Here is a 10,916-nt window from a genome sequence, read left to right as displayed (position 1 = left end):
TAAAGCAAATTACTAACTCATTACCAACTACACTCAAGCCTACTTGTGTCACTTTTACAATGTTAACTTCACTGAACCAATCCCACTTGAGTCACTTCTGCAACTTAATTCAAGGTACACTATAAGTATATAGCATCACTTTCAGTTTCATGGTAAATTTCAATGTGAGTATGTTTTCTGATAAAGTAATTTCTGATAAAGTAGTGGCAAAAATCTTATAACATTTGAAAGACACCAACAGTTGATCACTCAATGTGTCAGTATGCAAATTGCATGGCTTTGGAAGAACAATAACAATTGTAAAGTCGTCAAAATATCAAGCAGAGTTTCAAGATATTAGTAGTACTCATAATTTCACACCTATTGAGTACATTTCACTAGTCAGGCGTGTATGGCATCAGTTCACAACTTTTGAAGAACAATAACGATTGTAAAGTGATAAGACAGGTGTCAAAATATCAAATTATTGCTGTTTCCTACATCATTTGAGTTTGGATCGGAGTTTCTCCTAGGAGAGATCCCGATTGCAATCTGTACTAGTAGAATCGCCGATTGTCCTAGGACAGATCCCGATCGCAGTCTGTTTCCTACATCTTAGCATCATTTGAGTTTGGATCGTAGTTTCTCCAAGGAGAAATCCCGATCGCAATCTATACTAGTAGAATTGCCGATACTACTAGTACAGATTGCGATCGGGATCTCTCCTAGGAGAAACTCTGATCGTAATCTTTCCTAGGAGAATGGACGATTCTACTGGATCGTGATCTCTACTGTGACATATATACATATTATGAAATTCAATCTTGAGGGTAATTCCTCCACAGATCAGTGATTTAATACATGACAGGTCTGGCTTGAGAAGAATCATAAGACTTATAATATATATAACAGTATAATTATTATATACTAGTTAACACCAGGGGTTGATTTGGTGTGTCACCACTCCCACCAGTACTGGTAGAAGTCAGGAAGAGCGGTGTGTGTGCTACCAGCCTCAGAAATCCTTTATCCAACAGGAGGAAGCTTGTAACCCGTAAGCATTTGCATGTTGGAGTCAAAGTTTTTGTTTGTCTGGTCTTTATTCTTGCTTGCCGGGCCAGATTGTTGCTCCCCCTGCCTTCCAAACCTCTCTACCTGTGTGGCTGGCATTCAGCGCCATTGTATAAAATGGGGAATTCTGATTGGTCAATGTCGACTAGCTATACGATTAATACTGTATGAATACAGAGAAACCAAACCATGCACCACTTTTGTTGAAGACAACTGTAATGGAAATCTAAATTAAATACCTTTCTCACATGCACTTTGAGGTGAAGTAGGCTGCTCCAAGGAAGACAGATGTTTGTCAGCTATTTGTAACTGTTTCATATCACCCTCCATACCCAGGAGTGCACCTTAAGTATAAAACAAAGGTCCAGTTAAGTTCATTCCTCCATCTTACCCTGATGGTGACAGACAGCAAGGTTTACTTCCAACACAGATTCATCGGAATCAATCATGGCATGACTGACAGCATGGATACCTGGCTATGGTTTCCTGTTCCTGATATGTCTCTACCATTTTTCTGTGACCTGGTGAAAGATATGAAGACTACTAGTCGAGTTATTCCAAGAAGTGCAGATCAATACTCAGATTAGAAAGTCTGAATATGCCTTTCAGTCTGAAGTTATATGGATGTTTTGTGAGTGAACTACAGGCCTGGAAACCACAGGTAGGTGAATACAGAACATAATGTTACTGAGACCCCATCAATAGCCTCAGCTACCATGCCTCAATCATTATTATATTATATCAACAAGTTGATTAAGATTGTTGGTACAAATTAAACATTTAGTCCTCACCTTCTTGCTGTTGGAAAGGTGGTGTGATATTTGACCTGGTGTATGTGGCACCATGGCTTGTTGTACAGCTGCAGGGAACCGGCATTACATAATGTAAGACAGTGTATTACATAATGTAAGTGTGAGTGGACTCCTGTCGAACTACAATATATGTAAATTACTGTGCATTAAAACGGGTCTTGTGGAGTACCTGTAACGTTAGATCAGTGATGTGAAAATTTTTCTTGTATAAAAGTTTATAAAATATTCTTTTAATTTATTTCATCAATAATCAGACATGTTGTATTAAGATTTGGGTATACTTTAAACTTTTTCCATTGGGTTAGTCAATAGACTGAAGTTTCTTCCTGTTAGTCTTACCTGCTGTTCTCTTGTTTTGTTTCCTCCTGTATTCCTGACTTCAAGGGGAGATCCTCCTCTCTGATTCCTGCAAAGTTTAACCTGTATTATCATTACATACATACATTACATACACATTAATATTATTGTCATATAATCCTTTCAATCATTTCCTGCAGAAAACAAAAGACAATCATCAAAACTTGAATCTGGAAGTCAGTTCTAACTATGATATGATTAGTTGACCCCTCACCTCCTCCAGGTAAGCTCCACCTCCACAAAAAGCGGCCTAGAAGGCCGATGGAGTAATTATTGAGTCGAAATAAAGGCACAAACAAACAAACAAACTAAGAACGACTGTGGCCATGACCTACCATCTATCACACTGTGGCCATGACCTACCATCTATCACACTGTGGCCATGACCTACCATCTATCACACTGTGGCCATGACCTACCATCTATCACACTGTGGCCATGACCTACCATCTATCACACTGTGGCCATGACCTACCATCTATCACACTGTGGCCATGACCTACCATCTATCACACTGTCTGCTACCCAGCCCACCTCCGCAGCATGGAGAGCCCTCTTCAGGCACGGTATCGTGGCGTTCCTGCCGTTCTTCAGCCGCCAGGCCTCCAAAGTCTTCATATTCTTCTCCTTCAGGTACCGGTTCTCTGCATCTATAGCACTGACCTTGGCTCGCTTCAACCCCAGATGGTGTGCCACATCCTTCCACTTGTCATCCGGGATTTCCTCCGCAAGCTCATAGAAATATTGGGACACGCTCGCTAGATACAACAAACATATTAGCAGTCATAATGACAGTCATCGGATGTTTACACTTTCATCTTTAATTAGGGCACCCCAGAATTCACAATGCTCAATAGAAGGCTACAAATTGGACTCTGCTTGTCTCTAGAATCAGTAACATTTATGACCTTGATCTAATGCTGAAAACATGTATGGTTACTAGTAGTTTATTTTAATATTAAGCTGTTTGCTCAATCATTCTCAGGACTTACCCTTATAAAAAGGATGTACTGTTGACAACAACATCCTTCATATTCCTGCCTCATTAATTACCATCACCAGGGTTATGAATGATTATGTATGTAACATCATTATTGTGTAACACAATTGATCATATGTTGAAAAAATAAAATTCAACTACAGCCCTACATGTAGATATGGACCTCGGGTAGATTTGCTAAAACCACTGGGCGAAAACCCAGACTTCCCGTTCTTGACTTCTGTCCGATCCACTAGTCCGTTAAAAATGGTGCTTTAGTTTACGCACTGTAAGCCATGTTCTGTGAAATTTATGCATGATTCCAATAAGGAATGTAACTGAAATTAAGACTCGTCTGTAATTGAATTGTCTCCACTATTGAATGTGGCATTAGATTGAAAAAAGATATTACTGATGGCTGTCTCTAAGGGTTTACCTCTGGGCAAGAAGAGTTAACAATTTGGGGCAGCAGAGAAACTGTCCTTGTACATAAAGGCCCTGGCAACAGTATTGGTTCCAGGTTAAAAGTTTAATGGATAAACACTTTTTCTTGGAATACTGTAAATGCAGAAATTTTTGCAGTGATTTTATGTTTGCAGTTTTTGCAAAGCAGTCATACCGCCAACTTAAAATCACTGCGAACATTTTTCCATTACAGTATGTGACTACATGTAGTGTATGCATCACACTACCGCGAACTTAAAAGGTGACCGTAAACACTCCAATTTCCCACTAACGAGAAATTAAATCCTCGCAAACGTAAGTGCATTTAGTGTAATGTAAGTGGAGGTTATAGAGAGACCAGGGCTGTTACTAGTACACATGTAACATTTCCAAATTATATTAGAGCAAAAATTGTTTTCCATGAGAACGGATAATACCTTATACTAAGAGTTTTTACATGATGCAATGATGGATAATCTTTGTCAAATTATTTTTTTCAAAGTTTTTGTTGCCATTGTGTCAAGCTATTAGCTGTTGCTGTTTCTGTGCATAACCTGAAAAAATGTTGTATAGCTTACAACTTATAGTATACCCCATACAGACCTTCATTTCAGACTAGACAGGGTTTTCTGCAGTCCGGACTGGACAGGGTTTTCCAAAAAAACCCTAACTGAAACTTAGAGGTTACTCCAAGGAGGTTGAAAAGGTTACTCATTCTCACCTGAGTGAAGTGGGAAAGTCTTGTTAAAGTATTAGGACCTTGCCCAAACCCACACACAGACGAGATCAGTGCCACGGCAGGATTCCAACCCCAGGGCCTCTAGCTCCTGAGCCAAACACGCTGCCAATTACACCACACAATCTCACAATTCTAGGCAATTCTAGGTTCCGGTAATACAGGTAATAGGTAAAGGCCCTGTCTGGACATTGCTAAATGCAAATCGAAATAATGGCAAATATACAAAAGTAACGGTCTCCTCTGTCACCACTGGAACACCAGTGCTGGAAACCCAGTGCTGAAGCCCTCCTGTCAGCACTGGAAACTGAGTGCTGAGACTACAATCAGCACTGGATTACCAGTGCTTCGGTGTGCTAATCTAGTAAATCAGCTTCAAAAGTAGCAAGTATATGCCGTGCGTTGCACGCACAGATATATCTAAGTCTAAAGGAAATATATATATAACTCAGACAGCCATACGGACGCATGCTACACGACAATTACGTTCAGCACTGGAACGTTCCAGTGCTTTATAAACGTCAGCACTGGAAGCCCAGAGCTGAAGTTTTTACAGCACTGGTCTTCCAGTGCTGAAAAGTTCCCGAGCACTGGTAAATCCAGTGCTGAACCCGTTACTTTTGTATATCAGCACTCGGTTCCGGTGCTGACGGTGGTTTCAGCACTGGGTAACCAGTGCTGAATGACCTTTGAACTGGCTCGCCACCTCTCCGCCGCGAGTTCAGCACTGGTACCCGAGTGCTGACGGCAGTTCAGCACTGGAAAACCAGTGCTCAGAGAAGTTAAGCACTGGAAATCCAGTGCTCGCATTGGGTTCAGCACTGTAATTCCAGTGCTGAGGGAGCTTCAGCACTGGAACAAGGCCGTTCAGCACTGGAAAACCAGTGCTGACGTTTCTTCAGCATTGGAAAACTAGTGCTGAGGCCGATTCCACCAATTGATTCAGCACTGGAACACCAGTGCGGAACCCGTTACTTCTGAATAACATACTTGCGAAATAATGGCCGAGACAAGGACTGTTTTCGCTTCGTGGCCTTTTAGTTTTAATGTGACCAAGGAGGTTGAAAAGGAACACTAGTTATACTTTTCAACGGTTACCTCCTTGCTTTGGCAGAATTCCTGTCGCCGCACATGCGTCTTGATCTCTGTCAAAGAGCTTTAATGTTAGGAAGCCAATCATTTCTTAATATTGCTAAGGTTCTTGGTGAAGGTGATAAGAGGAACAATTTGCAAGATTGCAAAGCAAAAGGTCACCAAAGACAAGCGGTATATACAACCAACCCGGAAGTAACGTTAACCCGTAAACAGATGATCACCACTGCACTGAAAGTGCATTCAAATATTTTAAATAGCGGTTGATGTCTTTCTGAGCGACTAAGTGATGTAAGAAATGTGTCATCCACGGTGGCAAGTCATTATAAGTACGAATTCTTTGTCGTGAAGGCGTCTAGAATTCATACTTACCCATAACTTCGCTCACTTGGAAACATTCGGCTGAACTGAAGTTAGGCGAGAAAGGTGAAAGGTCACGACGCAGGCAAGTCCATTTACTTGGCGGGGGACATCCCTTTTTACACTAATTCAAATGTGACCACAACGTCAACTTTAATGACTATGAGCCATTTTGAACACGGCCTTGTAGTTGAAATTAGCCTCGCAGTTGAAATTAACTCGACACTCGATAAAAAATAGACGTCGTAATATTGTTAATAAACTCCGCTGTGAGAAACGTTATACTTAGTAACTTGCAACTTGTTCATACTGCCGCCAATGGTGCATTCATGCCGGGTTTAGGATACGAAAGAACCAAGGAGGTTTCAACCTCCTTGAAAGAACAAACAGCTGAGCCAGGTATATAATTGATAATCTTGTAGAATAAATTGTAGAAAAGTGTACCACAAAGGTCTTGTGGGATCTTGTGGCGGTTTGTGGAGATAGTTGAATTAAAGCTAGAAGCATTAGCTTGTATCATATTACCTGTTTGAACTTTGATCAATATCATGTTCAAGTTCAAATCAAAATATATATATTGTGAATCTATGGATCCAGATTTATTTTTAACAAAATGTACCGTAGTCATGTGATGTGTTTTGTCTTCTAATCTGCGTCATCGTTTCCCTTTATTTATATTCAACACAGCCGCGGATATCTCCTTCAAAAATGCAGCACAACTTGTGAGGATATTGCATGGAAACAAGGATTCAGAAGAACCTGCAGCTGGACTCAGATGTAAATCATAGGATGGGCTGAGAGGGCGACTATAAATATGCCATTCCAGAGCAAAGGACACTTATAACATGTTGTGTGCCATGAATTTTCAGTGTTTTGCCGAACCATAAAAGGTTTCTATTTTCTATGTCTGACTACAAAGTCAAACTTCAATTCCTTACTAGAATGAGTAGGAAATTGTACTTTAGTCCAATTGTACTATACAGCATTAGATATTGCTTTGGTGATGATGGTGATGCATTTTACAATTTTTCAAAAATACAATGTACATTGTAACCTTACTACACAAGTCCAATTGCATATACACGTGGTTATTCAAGTGAGCCCGGCCTATATGTGAATGTCCCTCAGCCTGACCGAAAGGAAATTAATTACTTAGCCACATATCTGCTGAATCAGCATTGTATTCAATTGGTTTGGTTTTGAACTTGGATGTGTTTAATTGAAAACACAATGAAATGATTTTACAGATATTCTTGAAAGAATTTCTCCAACTTCATAGATTAAACAATTATGTATGGAGTATCGGTAAATTCTGTGTGAAAAATTACGTATGAAATTAATATTAGGAAGCCAATCATTTCTTGATATTGCTAAGGTTCTTAACCGTTGGTGAAGGTGATAAGAGGAACAATTTGCAAGATTGCAAAGCAAAAAATCTGTACGTATTTGTGGCAAATGGATTATTTTTGGTCAGAATATGTTATAGATCCTGGAAAGTTCGTATGTTGAATCTGACAACGTCTGTGGCAGATACGAACGTTAACTATACGGCTCGGTATCTGTCGAAAATCCTCGTTTTCGGATTTTGTCGTAATGTTAATGAGGTTCCAAATAACAGTTTTCGATGTTCGAATATGTTACGGATTCTTTGTCGGATCCACCAAAAATACAGACTCTTGGAATATAGTGCCATTGTCTGGGACCCGCGGCCGTACACCAACAAAGGGATACAGGTGTCGGAGGCCGTCCAGCGCAGGGCCGCCCGAGTGACTCTTAATGACTTTCTTGCGGACTAGCAGCGTGACACAAATGCTCAAACACCTGCAGTGGTCCCCTCTCTCCGAAAGGAGGAGGAATTGGTGGGAGCGTGTAGCGCAGTGGCAGATTCTTCGGCCCGAGACCGAGAGGTTGCGGGTTCGAATCCGCCTGCTGTGTTACCGATCTTGTGCCCATGGGAAAGGCACTTTACACGACTTTCCTCACTTCACTCAAGTGAAAATGAGTAGCTAGCTTCGGCTCGGGCCGTCCTTCGGATAGGACGTTAAATGGAAGTGTTTGGGGAGAGCAACACCCCAAGCACGTTAAAGAACCCGCCACTTGTGCGAACATCTACCCGAGCGGATCAAACCATTCCGGCCAAAAATAGGGGTAGGGAATCTCCCGAGCAGCCCTCGTAACCCCTGCTTCGTCTATTGGGTCAGTTAGTCCTCACTCATAGTGAGCAATTGGGCTGGTCTCAATCATGATGTTTCTGACCTAGGGTGAAGAGTTGCTGTTACAGTTCCAATCATGTAACCCGTAACCTTGAGTGGCCTTCAGGCCTTGTTACGTGGTGACCATCGAGTAAAAAAAAAAGAAAAGGAATGACTACCTGAATAAAAACAAACTTCTAACTCGATATATGAGAATTCTTGTACACAACCAAAATTAAACTTACTTGCTTACGTTTCAGTGTCTATCAGACACCTTCCTCAGAGCTTCTGACTGGAGTTCTGCTTCTCGTCGCTATATGTAGTCGATGTAGGTGGCGCTTTTGCGATGAGAAGATGATCCCAAACGTGTCCAAGTTTGTATCCCCCCTCGTCCCGATTCATCAATGGGGTTGACTTTCTTATCCAGACCAAAGTGCCACCTACATCGGCTACATATAGCGACGAGAAGCAGAACTCCAGTCAAAAGCTCTGAGGAAGGTGTCTGATAGACACTGAAACGTAAGCAAGTAAGTTTAATTTGGTTGTGTACAAGAATTCTCATATATCATATATTCTACCAACCTGATGAAATTATTTTCGGAAACTTCTAACTCATTTCCAATCTGGCTTTGGAAAGTCGTACTTATGTGAGGCCGCTCTACACTCGGTAATGGAAGATCGGATTGAGTCGATCGACAAAAAGCAGCATACTGGCGTTATTTTCTGTAACTTGTCAAGGGCTTTCGACACGCATGAGCATGACTAGGGCCTGGGGTGGGTTACCGGTACAGAAAATTCAGGTACGGTCTAGGTCCAGAGGATCTGGTCTAGGTCAGGACCTGAACCCTGAACCTAATTGTTTGTGAATTGGCGATACTCAAAACAATGGTCTGTATCGCTACAAGTGAATCTGGTGGAGAATCCTACCTTTACGTAAACAACGCTAACTGCCTCTGTAAAGATAGACCAAGTTTGACTGTAGAAACTTGGTAAACTCTCTTCTACTTTGCTCTTTATTTTCTTGGACCAATAAGCCTCAAATCACGTGAACACCTGCCACTGTAGTGCAGGTATGATTGTTCATTTTCTTATTGGTCCACTATCTTTTCAGGTCCGTTTTTTTCCGGACCGGTCCAACAAGAAAAAAACGGTGTACCGGTACCCACCCCTAAGACATTATGTTGCTAAAACTAAAAGCCTATGGTATAATTGTCTTGTAAATTGTTGATGTCATCTAGCCTGGATACCATACCCCAACCTCAAAATATATCTTTCGTGTTGGGGTATGGCAGGATGGCTGTAGAAAGGTTCTCGAAGGCCCTTGATCAGAGGGAGGAGTACATAGGATTGATGACCACTCTCACCACAGGTAGCCAGCTACAACACTGACTACAGTTGGTCAGCAGACGGCTTAGTGGTCACTGTTATGGATTCAAAAAGTACAGTTGGGGGTGTTTAACCAATCATGGCAGGGGTGTAATTACCTCCTGCTGATCCTGTGCTGTTCTATTGGTGGAGTTTTTTGCCCACTATAAGGGGCAAAATTGAGAAGAGTTCCTATCCCATCCTGCCAGACCCCTGCACGATAGATACTTGAGATCGGGCTGGGGTTTGGTAACCAGGCTAGATGTCATCGTACTTGCCTTAATTGAGCACTGTCCGAAATATCGCATGTGACTTGCGGCGTACCACAAGGACACATCCTAGGGCTACACTCCTATTTATTTTACACATCATTGATCAGGACCAGGTACACACTTAGGTGTACTTAGGTGTAGTTCTTGATAGTGCTCTACAAGTAGATCTATCGGGGGCAAAGACTACTCTCCAAGTAGACGTTCGGCTCTGGATGGGATAATAGTATGGAGAGGGTCCGTTTGACAAGAATTTCCAATATTCCGCAGGCATGTCAGGATTTTTCCACAGGCATGTGTAGTTGCATCATCCTTTAGAGGGGAATAACTCGAGAATGGGTTGACGGATCTTAATGATATTTGGAATGTGACGTAGCTTCAGAGATGCTTGATGAGGAAAGTTGATAAATAAACTGCATTGCATGTTAGAATGCTAAGAAATATGCCATATGTAACTAGAAAAAAAGAGAAATATCAGGCTTGCTGTTAAGAATATATCCGATTGGTAAAAATGTTCGAAATTCCACAGCAATTTCTACGCGCGTGCGCAATTACACCATCATTTTGAAGAGGAATAACTCGGAAAGGGGTTGAAGGATCATCGTGATTTTTGATATGTAGATAACGTCGGAGATGCCTTCCATGAATAAGGGCTATCAATGCAAACCAGGGGCTAATTTGCATAATTGATGAGCTCAGTTTATTAAGCCACAGTATTTCATTACTACTAGGGCACTTAAACATGACATATGTAACTAGAAAAGATAAAGAGAAATATCGATAGACATCAATTATGAAAATTGTTACCTTGTTAACATAATAAATTAGAAATTGTTATAGTGTTAAATGACGAAAATTCCATTCTTGTGACATTTGGTAGCAACATGTTGCTACCAAATGTCACAAGTTGAACATGCGGACGTAAGTCCTGCAAATTAGGGTCTCATTAACATAATTCATGATACAATGCTACAATAGCTTTTTTAGCTAAGACTTTCATACTTTGAATACATTGTAGGTAGAGAAAATCATATAACGTTACATGTACAAGGTTGTGAAGGAAAGAGAAGGAACTAAGGTCTAGCGTCAAATAAAGTGTTCTGCAATACACCAGATACACAAATCTTGCCTGGATGAGCATTCTATATTTTACATTCAAAATCATGGAAGCCTCCAGAAAAAAACAGGTTTGCACATTGCCAAGTCGCGCTTTGACAATGATATGCATAGGAGTGTGGAGCTCCTGTACATGGTACCAGA

At 41.1% G+C, this 10,916-nt stretch overlaps 1 protein-coding gene across 1 annotated transcript in view; it reads right to left on the bottom strand.

The window, feature by feature from the left end:
- LOC118430471 overlaps positions 1 to 5,908 on the bottom strand; it is a 17,008-nt gene extending 11,100 nt beyond the window's left edge. Inside the window, exons 1-5 of the mRNA XM_035841355.1 lie at positions 5,843 to 5,908; positions 2,723 to 2,977; positions 2,202 to 2,268; positions 1,842 to 1,909; positions 1,290 to 1,394 (exon numbers count right to left, since the gene is read on the bottom strand). Of these exons, the coding sequence (XP_035697248.1) occupies positions 1,290 to 1,394; positions 1,842 to 1,909; positions 2,202 to 2,268; positions 2,723 to 2,977; positions 5,843 to 5,846 (499 nt within the window). The 5' untranslated portion in view covers positions 5,847 to 5,908. The remainder of the gene's footprint in view (positions 1 to 1,289; positions 1,395 to 1,841; positions 1,910 to 2,201; positions 2,269 to 2,722; positions 2,978 to 5,842) is intronic.
- Between the last annotated feature and the right edge of the window lie 5,008 nt (positions 5,909 to 10,916).

This window comes from Branchiostoma floridae, chromosome 14 (genome assembly GCF_000003815.2).
Source record: "Branchiostoma floridae strain S238N-H82 chromosome 14, Bfl_VNyyK, whole genome shotgun sequence".
Taxonomy (NCBI): domain Eukaryota; kingdom Metazoa; phylum Chordata; class Leptocardii; order Amphioxiformes; family Branchiostomatidae; genus Branchiostoma; species Branchiostoma floridae.
This window is presented reverse-complemented; position numbering and strand designations above follow the sequence as displayed.